The sequence below is a fragment of the Galeopterus variegatus genome, unplaced genomic scaffold, assembly GCF_000696425.1.
Source record: "Galeopterus variegatus unplaced genomic scaffold, G_variegatus-3.0.2 Scaffold738, whole genome shotgun sequence".
NCBI classification, from domain to species: Eukaryota; Metazoa; Chordata; class Mammalia; order Dermoptera; family Cynocephalidae; genus Galeopterus; species Galeopterus variegatus.
In genome coordinates this window covers 344,470-365,510 of record NW_007726849.1, presented here as the reverse complement: position 1 = coordinate 365,510, position 21,041 = coordinate 344,470, and the positions used below count along the sequence as shown (strand labels likewise).

General features: G+C 41.0%; 1 protein-coding gene across 1 annotated transcript in view; it reads left to right on the top strand.

Annotated features, from left to right (window-relative positions):
- EGFL6 (EGF-like-domain, multiple 6) overlaps positions 1–21,041 on the top strand; it is a 59,137-nt gene that overhangs the window by 19,640 nt on the left and 18,456 nt on the right. The window contains exons 3-7 of the mRNA XM_008571963.1: positions 5,051–5,143; positions 9,739–9,858; positions 12,780–12,899; positions 15,314–15,448; positions 17,395–17,517. Of these exons, the coding sequence (XP_008570185.1) occupies positions 5,051–5,143; positions 9,739–9,858; positions 12,780–12,899; positions 15,314–15,448; positions 17,395–17,517 (591 nt within the window). The remainder of the gene's footprint in view (positions 1–5,050; positions 5,144–9,738; positions 9,859–12,779; positions 12,900–15,313; positions 15,449–17,394; positions 17,518–21,041) is intronic.

The window sequence follows — 21,041 nt, the reverse complement described above, 5'->3', positions numbered from 1 at the left end:
TTTTTTTTTTTTTTTTTTTTTTTTTTTTAAATCTGGAGAAACTGGGATGGGCAAAAACAGGCCAATAAATTCCTCTTTCTAATTATAGTTTTTTCCAACTGATTTCTAATGAAATATACTTTTAATTATTAATAACCCAATCAGTAGGTTTCAGACATAAAAAGTAAGTCTTTTACCTTATATATTTGTTACTCACATTTTTAAAGTTTGTAATGTCAATTTCTAAATGATTTCAAGGGACACATGCATATATGCAAAGATTTTGAATATTTTTCCTATTCTTTTGTACATATTGTGAACTAAGGAACCATAATTTGCCTTAGACAATGTTTCTCAGACCATGTGTTAGGAACCCCAACAGAAGCCTCTGATAATTTCAAAATGGTTGAGGACAGCAGAGATAAGCATAGAGTTTTGCCTTGTTTGGGGTTTTATATGACTTTGCATAATGACCAACACTTGTGGTGTAGAGGAATCAAATCTGCATTCCTCCTAGCTGACCATCTGGCCAGAAGTGCATTCTTTCAGTGTGGAATCTGGTCTCACTGTCCCTGTGTCCCCAGCAGGTGGCATATAGCTGAACTTCAGTCCCTTATCTGTTAAATGGGATAGTAACACTCCTGTATGTCCCATAAAAGCACTAATATGTCAGCTATTTTTAGGAATGACAATGCTACCTTCTTTTTGCTGGTCTGTCCTTGCCCCAGCCTCTTCCTCTTTAGCTGGTTCAAAAATATGTGGACTGATCATAGGTGAGGGAAGAACTGGATAATATCTGAAATCCATGAAACAGTAGAAGACATTGATACTGTACCCACATGTTCCAAATTATGCAAAACCTTCTGCCATCACAGTTTCCTTGTGATGAGATGGTGAGAGCACGAAGATTGTAGAAAAAATGAAGATCACCATTGCCCACTTTGATAAAGAAAGTTAGAACATCCCCTTGGTACCTGTGTCAGTAAAAAGGGTGGATCCTCATCCTGATTGGATTTATAGTGTCATGATCAAGGGCACTGAGAACTAGACTGATGTATGTGACCTTGGACAAGGTAGGTAAACTCTCTTAGGCTCTGTTTCTTCCTCTGCAATATAGGGGGAGTAATACCTCCCCCAGAGGGTAAGGAGTGTAAACATTAAAGGGTGAGCTCATCACTTGGCACACAAAGAAAGTACCTCATAAATTACCACTGGTTCAAAAAGGACTAATAACTCTCATCACGGACTTCCAGGTGACGGGGGATCAAGTGTGGCTTTATTCTCTTTCTAGACACAACATAACACATTTTTTTTTTTTAAAAAAAAGATGACCGGTAAGGGGATCTTAACCCTTGGCTTGGTGTTGTCAACACCACACTCAGCCAGTGAGCCAACCGGCCATCCCTATATGGGATCCGAACCCGTGGCCTTGGTGTTATCAGCACCGCACTCTACCGAGTGAGCTACGGGCTGGCCCAACATAACACATTTTTATTTGAAGTCAGTCAGGTGGAAAGGGGCAAAAATCACGTGAGACACATGATTTGGAATCTCTCTTACAGTCGCACAAACCTCAGCCCCTGCTGCCATAAAACTTGTAAGACCCAGCATGTTGCTGGCAAATAAATGAGGACAAGCTTTGGCTTTCTGGAAAGGCTATTCTGTAACTGGATCAAAGCATTTTGGCCATGGTACATGCAGCCAATCACATTCTCAATGTTTTCGTGGACTTTATAATACCATGGGCAAGAAAGAATTTAAAGCAAGATGTTAAAAGAACAAGTGCAGAGAGTTCAAGCAAAATGCTCACTATGCAAGTTTTGCAAGCTGAAAAGATTGTCAGTACCCCTACTGCCCCAGTCAAATGTTCAGGTTTTAAATTGCAATGATCTTTATATCTAAAATCTGTATTGTATTTTATCCAATTGGCATGGTCCTTCTTGACAGTAAAGTCATATTTTCCTTGAAGCACCAAATAACAGATAGTTAGTCCTTGATTGCTGGGTTTCTGGTTTCTAAGCCTGAGTGTGGGCTGTGTGGTAATAAGGACGCAAGTCAACCTGCCCAAATAAGCAGAGCCAGACCCCAGGCTCTGAGGTCCCAGCTCGCCCAGGCCTTTCTCTCCATCCATTTAATCGCCCTTCATTCCAGTGGAGGCTCTGCCTCCATGCATGCTGGAGATTTCTAGCCCTTGGCCTCTGCCCTATGTAAATCTGCTCCCAGGACACAGTCTCATCAACTTGATATCATTAGCCTTAAAATGGGTGTCACTTTAGAGAAATGCAATAAAGAGTTGCCCACGAACAAATCCCTAATTAAAAGTTGCAGATGGAAGAGTTTGGGGGAGAACTGAACAAGAGAGTTTTACTTTGTCTAAAGCACGCTTCAATCTCAGGCCATTGTAGACACAAACTGAATTTCTCTTTGCTATAGATTGGCTGTTCAAGTCACAGATCCAAAGATACTGTAAATTGAAAACATCTTTCTGAAACTTTGACCTTATAGCCGGGATATTATTCACCATTTCTCCTATGTTCTATTTGGCATTTATTCTGGGCTTTTCTGTCTGGACCACATTGCAAATTGGTTTCCAGGGAACATTCAGAGGTCTTCAGGGCTTAAGAAAATAAAAGATTTATTTTTCTAATGTCTGAATTTAAGACTGAATCTCCAAGTACATATCCATAACAAAATAGATGCTGGAAAATAAATTCTATGTCTTTTGTCTCTAAAAGTGGAAAAACTTTGTGGGGGAAGCATTTTTTCCCTATGATTTGTCCAGGACCATAAAATGTTCCCCTGTTAAAAGTTGTACATCTATTACTTTATTCATTATTCAAAAATATTTTAATATCTGACATGTTCATAGCACTATATTAAACACTGCAGGAGAAACAACAATGAATGTTTAAGCCCCTGTCCTGAAGACACTCAGAACCAAGTAGTAGGTAGAAGTCAAGGACTCAAGCCAAATATATGCTAATTATTTAGTAAGATGGAAGCAGCAATTGCACAGGAGAGGCTGCCCGTGTTCTGTGGAGTTCTCAAAGTTGAGCAGAAGTTCATATGTGGCTGGAGAAATCTGTGAAGGCTTCTAGAAGAAGGAGCCATGCAAGGTGGTCCTTGAAGGGTGGGGAGGATATTAACCACTGGAGGGCGGGGGAGGGGTACCACAAGAAGGAGGGAGGGGAAACAATGAATGGGAAGAGGCAAACAGCGAAAGATAGGTCCAGAGAACAGCAGGCAATATAGTTTGGCCATAGTGTTGCCTATGTCTAGGGAATGTGTAAACTAAGACTGGGAAAGAAGGTGGAGGCCAGATCATGGTGGGTTAACTTGGCAATGATACCTGTCCTGTGTTCAGGAGGCATCGAAGACTGTGTGATGACTTCCGGGCACGGAGTAGCATGATCAGAGCTATGCTTTTGGAATATCAGCTTAAAGTTGCCTCTGACATCAGGTTTCCTAGGAGCAGAGCCTGAAAAGGGAATTCTTGTACAAATATTCTATTGAGGGGTGCTCTTAGGAGAAATCTGTAAGGGAATGGGAAATCAGAGGAAGAAGCTAGGCAGAAATGTGGTTTCAGGAGAAGTCTAGCTTCCACCTCATCTCACAAGGACCTCTAGGGTATTAATTGTACCACAGAGTTTGTCCTTCCAGGAAACTAGGAACTAGGCTGCTAGACCCCTGCATCAGTGAGGCACCAGTCACAGGCTGCAGAGGGAAAAGCAGGGTGAGGGAAGGGTTCTGTGTAATCTCCCAGGTATCTGTGAGCAAGGCAGTTCCCATTAGCTAGATAAATATTTGTTCAATGAATAAATTGGTGGTAGAAACAGGGATAGGACATTGTAACTGGTTGGTTTGGGGACAAAAAAAAAAAAATAGAGATGGCTGAGATTTTTGAGTCTAGGTAACTGGGAAAGGAATGGTGGTATTAACAAAAACTAGGGTCTGGGCTTGAAGAGAAAGGTGTTGGGATCTTTAGGAACAGGCTTGCTGAGAGGTGGACCTACTATGAACCAGGGGAATTGATGGGCAGAGAAGTAAGCAGCATTCCTGGACAATTGCTGAGTTATTCTTTCACACTGTGGCTATTTCCGGAGCTCCGACTAGATCCAGAAACTGCTGAGAACCCTGGATACCCTACGTGCCTCCTTTCTCTCTCACTCGTTATTTTTTCTTCCTCTCCCTTTCACTTAGGGTGTTCCCATTTCCCTTTTTTTCTATATATTGCTTTTTCTCCTTATCTCCTCCCTGTGAGCTGGACTGAAACTATCCATCATCTTTGACTATTTTTTCTTGCCCCCGACTCAGTCAGTTACAACATCCTATCCCTGTTGTTTCTGCCACCACTTTATTCATTGAACACATATTTATCAAGTGCCTACTTTGTGTCAAGTGTAGGAATTCAGAAGTGAATAAACCTGAAAAACAAATCCTGCTTTCGTCATGCTTTCTCATGCCTCCATCATCATCATCATCATCATCATCATCACCATCATCACCATCATCACCATCATCACCATCATCATCGTGATGCTTTCGTTCCCATCCTTAGGGCTGGATGTAGCACCTCCCAACACCAATCTGTGAGTTGTTCAGTTTGACTGATAATGCACATCATTAAAAAGATATTGATCATTCAAAAGAAAAATAGGAGAGAAAATATGGAGGAGAAATAAAGAGGCAAGAAACAGAAAAAAGAGAAGGGACCTTGGCACTTGTTCCACGGTTGCTCTGGAGTCTCTTCCAGTTCAAACATCACTCCTCTTTTATTAAATGTTTTGTGTTTACATGAAAAACTGGCTGACTGTGGTCTGGGAGGCTTTATATTTCTTTGAATAACACTGAAGGTGTGGTAGTGCTGTGCAGTCACAATAAACTTGCGTGTGTTGGATGTGGGCTGTAGGGGGTGATCTCATTCATCCAAAAGGTGAAAGCAGACTAGAGAGGAACTCTACACGTCCCCACGAGTTCTGTGCCATACAGAGGGCCACTAAGTTTGACATGAATGCATTTCACTGTCCTAACTACTCCTGTTCTTCTATCAAGACATCTTTTCCTCCCACAGCTACGTGCGAACCTGGATGCAAGTTTGGTGAGTGTGTGGGACCCAACAAATGTAGATGCTTTCCAGGATACACCGGGAAAACTTGCAGTCAAGGTCAGTACCACAGCCCAGGGTCATACTACAAACTTGATCCTTGCAGCGAGGTTTGTGACACCATATGGTGCGCAGGATTTCTTAGGTTTTTTTTTTTAAGTCGAATCTTCAAATGAAGGTGATTTCAGTATGAGATTCTTCAATTGCTTTTCCTTGAAAAATGTAGAAATTTTGATGTTTTTGTCAAGATGCCCAATAAAAAGCCTTCCTTTTTCTTTAAACAAGTAATTTTATTGTGTTTTTCTCAACTACCTAAATTATGTACATTTTAATTTAAAAATCCCAACAATACAAAAGGAAGTAAATTAAAAAGTGAGTCTCCACCTCTAATCCTTCTTATAACCATAGTTAAGTTTGCCCTAGATCCTTGAAGCTCTTTTCTATGATAATACAAACATAAATATTTCTCACAGACATCTTTACATATCAGCACATACAGAGCTTCCTCATATGTTGTAAGGCTGCATCTTAGTTCCTGGTGTGAATACTTTTATCATGTATACTAAAAATGCTTTATTTAACCATTATTATTTATGTTGTCTCCCATTTTTTGCCGTCACAAACAGTGCTAAATCAAACATCATTCTACACATATCCTTGCACTTTTGAGTGAGTATTTTTGGAGGATAGATATCTAAAAATGAAATTGTCAGAAATTGAATGATGTGCATTTTTGTATTGTAATTGATATATATATATATATTTGGTTGTGAATATTCATGAGATACAAAGCTGATTGTCACCCCTCGTGCTCATGATGTGGGGGCCAGATTCATACTAGCCGTATGCCCATTACCACAAATTGCACTTGTACCCATGTCCCCCACCCAATTATCCCCCAACCTCCCTTCCCCTCTCCCTCCCCCCGACTCCACTTTGTAGCCCAAGGAATGTTCTCTCCATCCGCAAGTCCAACACACCACTGTGTTCTTTCTTTCCTCTCTTCCCTCCTCTCTTAGCTCCCACATATGAGTGAGCACATGTGGTATTTATCCCTCTGTGCTTTGCTTATTTCACTCAACATAAGTTTCTCCAGGTTCATCCATGCTGTTGCAAATGGGAGAATTTCATTCTTTTTTATGGCAGAGTAGTATTCCATGGTGTATATATACCACAGTTTCCTTATCCAGTCATCCATCGATGGACATTTAGGTGGGTTCCATGTCTTGGCTATTGTAAACAGAGCTCTGATGAACATGGGAGTGCAGGTATCTCTTCAACATGATGATTTCCATTCCTCTGGGTATATACCCAGAAGTGGAATTGCTGGATCATAGGGGAAATCTATCTGTAGTTGTTTGAGAAACCTCCACACTGTTTTCCATAGTGGTTGTACTAATTTAGAGTCCCACCAACAGTGTAGGAGTGTTCCCTTCTCTCCACACCCTCATCGGCATTTGTCATTCACCATCTTTTTGATTATAGCCATTCTAACTGGGGTGAGGTGGTATCTCAATGTGGTTTTAATTTGCATTTCCCTGATGACTAATGATGTTGAGCATTTTTTCATGTACCTGTTGGCCATTTGTATGTCTTCCTTTGAAAAATGTCTATTCAGCTCCTTTGCCCAGTTTTTAATTGGAAAGACAATTTATGACTTTTGTCCTAGGCTATTTATCTGAAGACACTTAAAAGTTTATTTATAGTATCTAGAACAGTGGTTCTCAAACCTGAGTGATTGTGTCCCCAGGAAGAGTTGCCAGAGAGAATACAGGTGCCCAGTTAAATTTAAATTTCAGATAAATAACAAATAATTTTATAGTATATGTATGTTCCAAATATCATATGGGACATACATATACTAAGAAAAAATTAGTCATTTATTCGAAATTTGAATTTAACTGGTCACCTGTATTTTAGTTTGCTAAATCTGGGAACCTTACCCCAGTGGACATTTGGCAATGTCTGAACATTTGGAGGGTGTGTGCTACTGGCTTCTAGTGGGTAGAGACCAGGGGTGCTCTAAACATCCTACAGAGCACAGGACAGCCCCCACAACAAAGAATGATCAGACCTAAATGTCAATAGCACCAAGACTGAGAAACCCTGCTCTAAACATTATGGTGAATAAAAATATCTTATTGGAGCAAGGGCTCTGGTTTTTGCTATAGATCAGTGATTTTCGACTGGGGTAATTTTTTTCTCTAGAGGACACTTGGCAGTGCCTGGAGACACTTTCAGTTGTCACAACTGGATAAGGGGTACTATAGGCATCTAGTGGGTAGAGGCCAGGGATGCTGCTAAACATCCTACTCTGCACAGGACAGTCCCCAAAGCAAAGAATGATCTAGGCCAAAATGTCAACGGTTCCGAGGTTGAGAAACCTGGTATAAAGAAACCTGAAATAATTAAGAAAGTGTCCCCAGTCCTATATAATGAAGTTGAGCAAACAGCAGCAAATCGAAAGGCTGCTGGGTTCTAGAAAAAGGGAGAGTGGAGTTTTGGAGAAGGGCAGGCTCCCACTCAACTCTACCATTCCCAGCCCTTGCTGCCAAGCCCAGAGGTTAGCCACATACCCCGAAATAGCTGACAGTCCTGTAGCCTCAGAGAGGAATCTCTGAATCTCTCTGTCCTACCACCAGCATATAGGCCAGAGCCCCAAAGGTGCTTCTTAGAACTGCATCCAACTGCTTGAGAGAGGTACGCCAAGAATCGTGCTCCCATATGTAATAACTCCGCTGTATCTCTTACCAGAGGCTTTACACCAGAAAACCTACTTTTCCATGTGTTTTGGATTCTGTACCAAGATATCTTCTCAAGAGATTTGGAATACAGACATTATTTTCCATGCTAGAATTCAAGTCCCAGTAAAATATGAACGTTGAGGGAGTGGTCCAGTTGGCTGATGTTCAGGGCTGTCTGTCACCCCGCCAGCCTCCCTGCCCCATGGCAGCATGATCCAAGACCACATAGAGCTGTTAATGGCCACAGGCCTCAGCCCTCAACTGATGTCATTCCCCAAAATGCTCCTTCCAAGAGATGAGTGAGTCACCTCTGAGTTAGTGCCAAGTGATAGGGTATTCCTGGGTTTCCCATTACGTCACATCAGCATTTCTCCCCCTTTTGAAGTGCTGATGGTCTGTGAGGGAGATGGGAGGGAAGAGGAGGTAGACAATGGAAAAGGGAGCTCAAACATCCCGCTAGGGCACTGGAAAATCTCCACATAAGGATCTTTTCAGAGGTGAAAACAGCCACTTCTTTATTTCCAAGGACACGCTTTGCCTGTTGCCACGCTGGATTTTTGTCTTACATGGAATTTGGTTGTTTTCTCCTCTCTATGTCTTCCTTGGTGGAGTTAAGATATGAGGCCTCCACATGACCAAATTTCCAAAGGCAAGATCCTCTGCCCACGATCCCTTTTAAAGGTTTATTTTCCTTCTGTGTCATTTTTTATTTTAATAAAAATATTATGTGTTCTTAATTTTTTTTTAAGAAAACACAGAGAAGAAAGTCACTCTTGATTTAGAGCATAACCTCCCAGGCTTTTTTCTTTTCTATTCATTTTTATTTTTTACAAATTTGGGATCGATCTGTACACATACTTTTGTAACCTTCTTTTATCATTTAATGACATCCTGTGAACATCTATACATGGGATTAAATACTGTCCTCCAAACTCACTACCAATGGCTGCCTGACAGGGCTCCCTCGAGAAGGGCATGAGCCAAGGCAATTTGGTCAGTGCAGGACCACCCCATATACTAAGTACTGAAAGGAGGCTGTGCTTTCAGCATCTGTCATAGGCGGCTTGGGATAATATTAAAGGCAGAAATATCTAAACTGTATATTTCTAATTTTTATCCAAGTAATATACACACAGAATTGTGCACATATCCAAAACGTACAACTCAATGAATTTTCAGACACCCATGTAACCAGTATCCACATCAAACACCGAAACTTTACAGCCCCCCAGAAGACTTCTCATGCCCTTTCCAGTCACTTCCACCCCCAACCAGAGGACCATATCTTGACCTCTTATCTCTCAGATGATTTGTGCTTGTTTTTGAACTTTATATAAATGGAGTCATATGTATGTACTTATTTGTATCCAGCTGCTTCCAGTCAATATCATGTCGGTGAGATTCCCTCATTGTTGCCTGTAGCTGTAGTTTTTTGTCTCATTGCTCTATAGTATTCCATCACATGAATATACAAGTCATTTACCCATCCTTCTGTGGGGAGGTATTTGGATTAATTCCAGTTTGGGGCTATTAAGAATAGTGCTATTATGGTCACTTTAGTATGCATTTTTTTGGTGAGCCCAAATCCATGTTTGTGTTGCATGTATACCAAGAACTAGAATTGCTAGGTCATGGGTGTGTCTATATCTAGCTCTAGTAGATTCTGCCAAACAGTTTTCCAAAGTGTTTGTACCAATTTATGTTCCCTCCAATGGTGTATGATCATTCCATTTGCTCCACATCCTCACCAAGCCTTCAACATGGAATTTTATGGCAGGAGATGAGGCGAGTAAGTGGTGGGGTGCAGAGAAGCCAGCCCAGTTATCCTTCTCAAGATTGGGGTCTAGTATTCCCCATCTGGATGCTCTCTGGTCCCGTTAACCCGTCTCCATTTTCTAACTGCCCCCACAGATGTGAATGAGTGTGGAGTGCAACCCCGGCCATGCCAACACAGATGTGTGAATACACACGGCAGCTACAAGTGCTTTTGCCTCAGTGGCCACACGCTCATGCCAGACGCCACGTGCACAAGTAAGTTTCAGCAGCCGGCCTGCTCTTGGTCAACATTTGAGTCTTGGCTTTGCCATTTGATGCTGAAAAAAAAGCTGACAACAACAACAACAAAAATTCCTAACAGTGCCCCAAGCTAAAACATCTTTAGGCACTTACTTTTTTAAAAAAAATTATAATAAAATACACACAACATGAAATTCACCATTTTAACATATACAATTCAGTGGCATTTAATACAGTCACAGTGCTGTACCACCATCACCACACTCAAGTTCCAGAGCATCTTCATCACCCCAAAAGGAAAGTGTACTCATCAGTCAGTACCTGCTCCCCGTCCTCCCCGCCCCTGGCAACCGCTAATCTGCTTTCTGTCTCTATGCATTTGCCTATTCTGGACACTTACTTTAGGTGGAAAAAAAAATCTAGGGAGAAAAATTAATTCTGTATCTCTATATATACAGGGATGAGTTGGGTTTCTGCATGAAAATAAGCATGTTAAACAAAATAAGCATATTGTTTTAGGGAGGTGATAAATTTAAACTCTGTCTCCGGACATCAATTCTTCCCACCAACTACCTTTCTCACGCCCCTTGCCCCACTCCCAAAGATTAGTGACTCCCATTGGAAATACGTTCCCACTCACATTCCTGAAAAGAAAAGCCCTTCTGTGATAAGGAAAAACCCGTATCCTGGGGGAGGGTAAGAGTCTATATCCATTCATTTATTGAGAGGGGAGGCTTTTCAGGTTTTATGTTGCAGCTAATACGTTCCCACTCACATTCCTGAAAAGAAAAGCCCTTCTGTGATAAGGAAAAACCCGTATCCTGGGGGAGGGTAAGAGTCTATATCCATTCATTTATTGAGAGGGGAGGCTTTTCAGGTTTTATGTTGCAGCTGAAAGGCAAACTCCCCCTTCCTGCCTGTCTTCCCTGCACCTGCCCCCGCAACCCCTCGCCTTTCTCCCCATCTCTTTTCCTCCACCCTGCAGACCCCAGCAAACTCAGAGCCTGTGCCTTCAGCCAGCTTCCTATGGTTGCAGAGTCTCACGGACTCCCCAGCCCATCTCGGGCTTTCCCAAGGTTATAAAGTCTTGCCTACTGCACAGTTCACTGCTCCCCTGGCTCCTCCTTGTCCTGTCCCTCCTTGACAAAGAGCCCCAACGCCACCAGTCATTTAGATCCTCCATTAGCAAGCAAGCCTAAGAGATAAAGCAGGCATTCATAGGGTCTTTTAAAAAAATCCTTATTATTATAAATTAAACAGAAATGCACATGGAAACACATGCATAGCTTAACGAATTCTTACAAGGCAAGCACCCTTGTAACCACCACCAAAGAGAACTTTGCCAGAACCTCTTCTCCCCACCCTTTCCCAGAGGAGACCACTATCTAGGCTTTTATAGTAATCACTTAACATTTTAAAAAAGATATATGCTAATGATGTTTCTAAAACATTCCATGAAAGCCCAGTCAGTGCCAAAAAAGATATCTTTACCCAAATGGAAAGATAGATTTAGGTTAATTTGAAGATTAAAAGAAGACAGCTGAAGAGAAAAGAAGAAAGAATAAACAAGTAATATAACCATCAGCAGGTGCTCATTACACTACCTTGGTTCTCTAGCCCTGTACGCTATTTCTATTTCTATATACCTAGAGGTTACCTGTTCCTCCCTGTTCATAGCTTGAAGTGTTCAGGTAGCCCTAAACCTCTCTCCTGGATGCTGATTTTATTCTATCTGGCCCCTTGCAGTCTCTTTTGTCCAGCTAGGTGATTGGCATGTTATGGAGGTGGGTGGATGAAGGAGGTAGGATGGGTCTTCAAAAAGTTCAGGAAAGATTTGTATTATCTTTTAATTCCATTTTTCACCATGCTCCCCTGTTGTGGACATAGGGCTGGAACCGTATGAGTCTTTTTTAGCCCCCATGCACTTACGAGCCACACATCCTGGACCCCTGCTAAGAAAATGCATTTTTGTGCAGTAAGTTATGTTTAGCAATAAGTGACAAAAAAATCCAACTAAACAACTTCATTTACAAAAAAGTTAGAGGCAAGCAGTTCCAGAGGAGCTCAACAAGGACTCAGTCTCTGCCGTCCTCCGAGTATTGATTTTCTTCTCATGCTCATGGCCTCCTAGTGACAATGGCCGCCCAGCTGTAGCTATCACACACACATTGAAGGCAGGCAAAACCAAGGGGCTAGGGGTGGTGCAATGAACCAACGCCACTTTCATGCTAGTCTTTTGATGGTGCAGCAACATCTTTTCCAGAAGCCTCACATTCTCCAGTGGCCTTATCTTTTTATCTGTTTGGCCACACTGGGTCACATGGCCACTCAATGTTGCAAGGGAAGCTAGGGGAATAAAAAACAAAAACCAAAAAGAAATATCTGGCTTTTCAGCAAGAGAAAAGGGGTTCAGAATGGCTTTCAGGAAGCTAATTAGCTGTATCTGCCACATGTTTTAATATAGTCACCTAAAAGACCAAGTCTTGTGACTTGAGTGACTCTCATTGATGCTAGATATGCATGGAGAGATCTCTAAAATGGATTTTTTTTAACCCTAATTACTCAGATTGGGAATCCACATCAGAGGTCACATTTCAACCTATGACGGCTAGCCAGGTGACGTAAAGGTGTGACCGGAACAAATACAGAGGAGAGAAAGATGCAGTCTGAGGGGTGCATGCTGTACATAAAGACAGTCAAATTCAACGTGTTGGCCAACAAAACAGACCATGAGTGGGATTCAGCCCAGGGGCCACCAAGACACCACCCCTGCCCAGATTCCTTTTGGGTTTCCATTTGGGACTCTGGCAATGAAACTTGTCCTATCACACCATTCCATGTGTTACATTTAATGTCCCAGAATTTGAAGATAGTTTCTAAATAAGCACTTTCTATCATCTCAGGAGGGAAAGGCTAATCCTTGTCTACTTTTTCAGATTCTAGGACATGTGCCATGACAAACTGCCAGTACGGCTGTGAAGACACAGAGGAAGGGCCACGGTGTCTGTGTCCATCCTTGGGACTCCGCCTGGCCCCAAATGGAAGAGTGTGTCTAGGTAGAACATCAGGAATCACCTCCCCTTCTCCTCCTCCCCTGAGTCCCCCTTTACTGAATTTCTCCTTTTGCGTTCATCACAATTGGCTTGTTGACTAGACATTGCAAACTCCAAAAGGTACAGATTTATCTTCATTTCTGAGATGACATTTCTAGCCAAATATGCTCTAGACATACTTTGGGATGCTAGAAAGAACATTTCTCTATTATTTTGGATTGCCTAATGCCATAGTGGAAAATGGATAAACATGATTTTATTTTAGTATGTTTACCCTGCACATTTTACTTCAATTACCATCCAATAGAAACTCTACTACTTGTATGTTGTCATTTAATGAGTAAGATCCCAAGGGCCATTGGACTTTATTCTGGGTTCTAGATAATATTTTCCTGGGGAAAAAATAGATTTACTTATTTTTTTAGATGTAACATTATAGAAAGTAGCATACACCTTTTACTTTGGTTAAGTTAGCATGTAACCAGTTTCCCATTGTCTTTAAAACTAAATTGTATGAGCTAAGTATTACGTAATTAATTCTGATGGGAGAAAATGAGCAGATTAAATCATAACATTAATTAAAGGACCATATTAGGCCTTCATTTGTAAATTTGAATTTAGTCAAATCCATGCCTTAGAACTGTGGTCTCTTGCTCTTTCTTGTCTTATTTTGTGTCTTAGTTTTGCATTTCACAGAAACTGACCCTGAACAAGTATTTGATGTGGGAAGTGATCCTAGGAAACTCTGGCTGAGGAGCAGGGAAGTGACTCTGGGAAGGGAAGGTTAAATGATCTGTGAGACATCTAGGAGACTGGGGGAAGCTGCCTATGAATTTTCTTTTTGGAGCAAGGGTGCTCGATATTTCCCCACCAACTCCTTCCCTTCAGTGATTGGAGGGCTGCTTCAGGGCATGACCCCCCAGAACCTGGCCCAGGTGGGGATTAGAGCAGAATGTCACAGTGCAGCAAGCAGCCTTTGGCAGGTTTACAAATTCTAAGTGCTGAGGGACTATGGGTAGGGCACCCACAGGGCACCCTCAGTGACTAAAGCAGACTTTATTCACTTCGTGCTTTGGTTCCTTTGTGGATTTGAATTACGTTCAACCACCAAATCGTGCATACTCATAACTCTTATATTGTACCAAATATACGTACATAATATTTAGAGCAAGTGAGCACATAGCATTAATAAGGGATGCCAGACCAAATGAGAATGTTGAAAGAGTTCTTAGTCTTCTTTGATTTAAATGAGTGAATATAAGTATGATTTCATAATCTTACTTCTTCATTCCAATAGTCAAGGTGCTGAGTGTTTGTTTATCCTACACGTATATAACTTGATAAACTGCATTTAGAATGCTCAGCCAAGTAGGTCCTAAATCAGTTAAACACTTTTTTTTAAGCACACATGTAAATTAAAATTCTGTCTCTACCCTTTGAGAGTAGCCAAAGATTTAATTAGGCTTATAGGGTTTATTACTCTTTAGTATAATAAGATTTATATGACGAGGCTAATTCTTAACCAAACTGGATCCAAATTTCCAACTACCTCTTTGATTTGTTGGGTGCCATTTTTATTGGAAGGGAAAGATGATGTGCATGAAAGCGGTCACTGAAAAATAATTTTTGGTCAGTCCAACACTTATTTATTATTTTAAGAATGCAAGGGGAACAATAAGCCAGCACCAACTTGCATGTTTAACCACAGGCCCAAAAGAACAACGCCACACCTACTGGGTTGGTCATCTTAGCTGTCGGCCCCTCTGTAACACGACTCTCACTGGTAAAAAAGGAGCACACCTCTTGTTGGCTAAAATGGCATCGTTATATAATTACACCTGACTCCATTTATGCATTGTTGCATTCCTTTGCAACCATGTTTCTGTGATTTGAGTCAATACTGCAGGAGCCTTGGAGGAGCTTGCTAATGAAATAATTCTTTTGCAAAATGCAAACTTCAAATGTGTATTTGGTTTGCATAAAGTGTAGTAATCTCAATCTATTTTCAAAAATTATATGTTATACAATATACATAGCTGGGAGAAATATGTATTCACTCAGCACACATGTAATGTATAGGTACCAAATGCCAGCCACACGCTTTCTGCCCCACAAGAACGAGGGAAGATAATATAAGTAGTGACATTAATGCGAGGTGATGCCTCTAAAACAAAAATAGGTAAAAAGTTATATAAATACATTAAGAGCTGTGCATGTGCCTGGAAAGGATCTAGAACACTTCCTGGAGGAGATGGTGTTGGCAAGAGATAATCAGCACCCCCCAACCCCAAAAAAACCCTGCACATGCGCATGCGCGGAGCATGAAACTTGCGGGAATGCGTGAGTATTGAGCATGCGTGCGGGAGTGCGTGCATGTGCGCAGAGTGTCACCGGCACCTTCTGGTTCTACACTCTAGATGTTGATGAGTGTGCCTCTGGTAAAGCCGTCTGCCCCTACAATAGAAGATGCGTGAACACATTTGGAAGCTATTACTGCAAATGTCATGTTGGTTTCGAACTGAAATATGTCAGTGGCCGATATGATTGTGTAGGTAAGGTTTCCCTTTTTCCTCTTTTCACCAAACCTGTTGGCTTTCCCCACAGATACAGTATTTTGATGTCAATTTAGTCTATCAGTTGAACAGTCTACTGTACTGACCAGCTTAACAATGGAGTAAAGGTTATATTTTTTAAGTTTCTGGCATTTAGGGAACTCCAATGACATCAATTATGAAGCCAGGTCAATAAAGATTTAAAATGAGGAATATAACTGCTGGAAGCATATATCTTGAGATGATTTTTGTGGGACTTTTTTTAAATGTGGTTTTGGTTTTGTATGTTTTTGATGTATCTCCAGATAACTCATCTAAAACTGGGAACAGTGATGCAGTATTTATATTTGATGAAAGGAAGTATAACAAGGCCTGTCTAATCTTGAGCTCAGTGGTCTGCTCCTGAGACTTTCCATCAGGGGTGGCTTTAGAAAAATGTGTGGAGGAGATAAAGAAGGCATGTGCTCTTTTCTCTCTCTTCTTTTAGCCCTTTCATAGTTCAAGCTCCAAATAAAATGTTCCCTTTCACAGTCACCAAAATTACTCTCTGATAAGATTTTGATACTAGTCAGCTATTGGCCTATTCTGTGTGCAATAAAATATTTATCCTCTAGTGAAGGGATTCCAAGTTTCAATGAGAAAGTGAGGTGGGGTATTTGGGGAGCCCTTGGATGCATGCCTATCACCCTTGATATAATGTAGGATGGGGTGTGTCCAGTAGCGAAGGGACACAGGCTTCCTGTAGATTCTTATTCACTTAACATGTGTAACATAGGTGTGTGCATGACATGGAAAGTTAACCGCTGGGGAAAAATAGGACTTCTTTCAACCCTGCACTCAGGGCTTTCCAGGACACATCTTAAGTAATCATGTTGGGGCAACACTCAATTGCTGGGTTTTGAACCATCTTGTGAAGTCCCCACAGTTCTTTTGTCAAATCTTCTCAAACACAAAGACCATCCTAGACAGGCTCATAAAAATCCATGTTTCTCATAGGTTTGGACTGCACACCCTTCTGCAGACCCATCCAGCTCTGTAATCCAATGATGCTGTATTACAGAGTATAATTATTTTCCCTGATAACTAAGGGGAGATTCCACAGGACAGGCTAGTAATTCACATGGAGAGCTTCAAAAGGAAACAGATCTTCAAGATTTTAAAAGCAATTAGGGTTATCAGCACCAGCTCTAACCAAGTGAGCTAACCGGCCACCCCAGTTTTTTGGCAGCTGGCCAGTATAAGGATCCAAACCCTTGACTTTGGTGTTACAACACCACACTTTAACCAACTGAGCTAGCCAGCCAGCCACAGGTTCCTTCTGAGCTCTGTTTGTGGCTAAATTAAAAACAAAAGGCTATTTTGTGTGTATATGTCTACAAATGCATATATAGAACATGGGATGGAGAATAGGACAAATGAACCTCTCGCTTGGGTGGAATTCAGCAAATTTTCCTCCTGTAAATCCAGCAGACAGGCTCAGACCAGCCCAGCCCTTTCTCCTATGGTTTTTGAACAAAATGCCTAAGCCTACAAGTTCAGATGATGTCAATGGTTTCTAGCCAAACTTGTCTTCCATTCTTTAGGAGTTTCAAGCCCTTCCCACTACAGAATTTATGTTCCGATATTGTTATTTAGTTCTCAATTAGGCAGATGAAAAATGGAAAAAAACTAAACATCTTACAGATTTTGGTAGCATTGATAAGCAGGAGATGAAATTGCTGTGGGGGAGGTGAGCTGCAGGCGCACTCCTTACATACTGAGCATCAGGCAAAGGCAGGGCTCTCTGCCAATGTACCTGGAGTCTTGAACACCTCTCAGTTCTCAGGCAACACTTGGTTCATTGGGGGTGTTGAGTGGTTGGCCCTGGAGTTGCTCAAGTGTAAGGGGTGGTCTTTCAGCAAGCCCTGTTACCACAAAGTTGTTCACTGGAATGTTCACATTTTTAGATATAAATGAATGTGCTGTGACTACCCCTATGTGCAGCCTCCATGCCAATTGCCTCAATACCCAAGGATCCTTCAAGTGTACATGCAAGCAGGGATATAAAGGCAATGGACTTCAGTGTTCTGGTAAGTAGCATTTGGTCATGGCATCTTAGCTGTTCCCAGTAAAGCATTCTCTTTGTATCTCCTTCCTCCCTTCATTCCTCTCTCAATTAATCTCTCTTGCTCTCTCTCCCTCTGTGTGTGTCTGTGTGTGTGTGTGTGTGTGCACACGCAGTGTTTGCACTTAACTCTGCCTCTGCCTTGTCTTTGCTAATTGGACCACATCTCCAATATTCACTGAAGTTGTAGGCACTAAGCTTAAAGAACAGCAAGGTACTTAATATTTTTCTGGTCACAGCATACTTTCAAATACTGAAAATAAGATTAGGGACAAAAGACACTGAGGAAATGTACCTGTCGGGGTAGGCTAGGTTATGGCACAATAACAAACAATCCTAAAATGTCAGTGGCTTAAAACCACTGCGGTATTTTTTTTTTCCTTTCTGTCTTTTTTTCGTGTCTGGCCACGGGATCGCAACCCTCGGTGTTGCTCCCGCACCTCGCTCAGCCAGTGAGCGGCTGGTCTGTATGTGGGATCCGAACCCTCGGCGGGAGTGACGCCATGCTCCCAAGCGGCGCACTGTAGCAGTGCGCCACCGGTCTGGCCCCAACCACAGCGGTTTTTAACTATGAGAATCAGGACTTTTCCCAGAATGCGCAACCAAAACAAAGGTCCTTCGAGCACTCATCCAGTATGGAAAGCTGATTTATTCAGTCTCCTCTACAGGGCCTCTCAAAGAGATGAGGAAGAACTGCCCAGAGTAACCTGGAATCCTCTTCCTTCCTCATTGTTTGATCCCTTGAAACCATAGTGTGTTATTAATGTCCAAAGGAAAGCAACATCTTTAAGCATGCAATTGGGTAGTTGTTTGCAGCCTGTGGAGAAAATATTGTAACCCAGTGCTTTGAAATTATAAATCCCACATGAACACAAACATTTTGTATGTCAGGAAACTTCTGTTTTTCTTTAACTACCCAACTTTAAGTATATTTTGGGGTAAAACAAAATCTTTATTCTTTGAAACCTCAAACTCATCACACTGTTCTATTTAATATCTGAAAATTACTCATTTGTTATTATCCATTCTGCAGCTTAATTATTTCCTTCATCTTTCACTAGAATGTTTATTTAAAGGAGAAAACTATCTTTGGGTAATTCACTATATTACTTCTTCAGCCCTTTCCATTTTGCTTTAATTCTCTGTAAAAGAAAAAGCCATGTTTCTGTTGGAAATCGATCTTGAGTTCTTAACACCCGTTGCTTAAAGGATGGCTAAAAATCCACCCTTATGTGCATAGAAAAGTCATAAAAACAAAATTGAGATAATTGCATCCAATTAGCATTCAGCAGTATAAAATGTCTCATTGCAAAATACATTCGCATGCACATGAATTGCTGTTATATAATGCAGAGCACTGATGTAGTAACTTTTATTATGGGTTCACTGTTTTGAAAGGTTCAGACTCTTCCTTGCAATATGGGAGAAGAGTTAGTAGATTATTCTTATACATCATCTGTGCCCAAAGGAAGAAACACCCTAAATGTAGATATGTATTTTTTCTACTATTCTATTTGAGTATTAATAATACACTGACGAATAATTTAGTCTTGATTTGACAGCAGCTATAGCTCATCCTGATAAAATCAAAACTTAGATAATTTGGGTAATTTCGGCAGTAACAGTCAATTTAGGGAAGAAAACTATGCCACTGAGTTACCAGGCGCATGATTTCTGGAACCAGATTACCTGAGCTTGATTCCTGGCTCCCTAGCCTACTTACCTGTGGACTGAGAACAAATTATTTAACTTTCAGTGCCTCAGTTTCCACATCTGCAAAATGGAGATAATAGTATCTAGCTTTTAATATTTTTTTGATGATTAAGTGAAATAATACATATGGAATAAATAAATGTTCATCTAGGCAGTTTGGCTCCAGCCTAGACTATATTAAATGCTCAATAAGCATACCTTAGTAGTAGGAGTAATAGCAGCAAAGGCTTCTTTACCAAAATTCAACAGTCGTTCCCATTGAAAAGCAGCTTCTTTAGTCATTCAAAATATGCTTATGGCTTAATTCAATTTATACAGAGCAAAGCAGATATTTAGAGAAATCTTAAATCCCTCCCAAGAGAAATTGTCAACTTCATCAACAAAAGACTGGCCTGTGAACCTGAAAACTTTGGAATTCCATATTTTGATGTCTGAGTTTCCCAAAGTGCCTAAAACCCTCCTACTGCAACGTCCTCCTACATCTTTATATTCTCAAAAAAACGATGCAATAATTAAGAAATTTCTCAGAGAAAACAATCATCAGTTATGTCAGATTTGAAACAATATCTAGATAAAACCAAATCTAGTTATCATATGCATATCTTCAGACCGCATTTTTATCCTTGCCCAGTTTCCTTTTTTAAGGGACTGAAATTGTTGACAGTACAAAGGTTATGATTTTTTTTTTCTTTTCAATGGGAAAATTTGAAACTTCAAAGCACAAACTGAAAGCAGATGTTTAGGTTTGCTTGGTGTGGGTTGAAACCCTCTTTTGTTATTTATTAAAGGTCCTTAGTTTTATGTTACTGATTGCATAAAGGAAATTTACATGAAATGGATGTTTCCTATTAATTTTTCATGCTGGGCACTGGGAAAAGATTCAGGGGACTGTGGACAGGATTACATAACGAGGCCTCCAGAGGAAGGTCTATATATGATCAGTACATTACAATCAAAACTTAGTGTGCAACCTTTGGCAAGGGAGCTGAAATAGGCCATCTGAAGGTCAGGAAAATGAGTAATGATGCATTACTTGTATTAATACTAGTTGGTTCCATACCTATAAGTACAGGCTGTCACAATGATAAATAACGAGAATATTTCTTTAAAAGAGAAATGTTGCTCTTTTGTCATACCAGGCTTAGACTGATTTCAAAATAAAAGCCATGTGCTAATTAAAAGCATTTTTCTTTCCAATTTTGATTACCCAAAATATCATGGACTCCTCCTTGTTTATTTTTCTACTACTTTGGTACAGATCAGATCAGCCAAATGATGGAGAAGGAACAAAGCAGAAGAGATTAAAACATTGCCAAGAAAAATATTCTAATATAATCCCAATCCAATTTATTTTTATAGTATTCTTCTTAGACATCAAAATTGACGTCTACTCCCTTATTTCCTTTTTCTCTAAACTACACGCAAGTAGTAGAATTAAGTAACACTAACATTCTCCCCCAAGAGTCAAGGGCGATAGCAGGACTCAGTCTAGTGGTGTATTTTTTGTGTGTGTGTCCTTTTTTTGAGACCGGCCGCACCGCGCTCAGCCAGTGAGCACACCAGTCTTCCCTATATAGGATCCGAACCCGCGGCGGGAGCGCTGCTGCGCTCCCAGCGCCGCACTCTCCCAAGTGCGCCACGGGCTCGACCCCTAGTGGTGTATTTTTTTTTTTCCTTTTTGTCTTTTTTTCTGAGCGCCACAGGCTCGGCCCCTAGTGGTGTATTTTTTTTTTCCTTTTTGTCTTTTTTACTGAGCGCCACAGGCTCGGCCCCTAG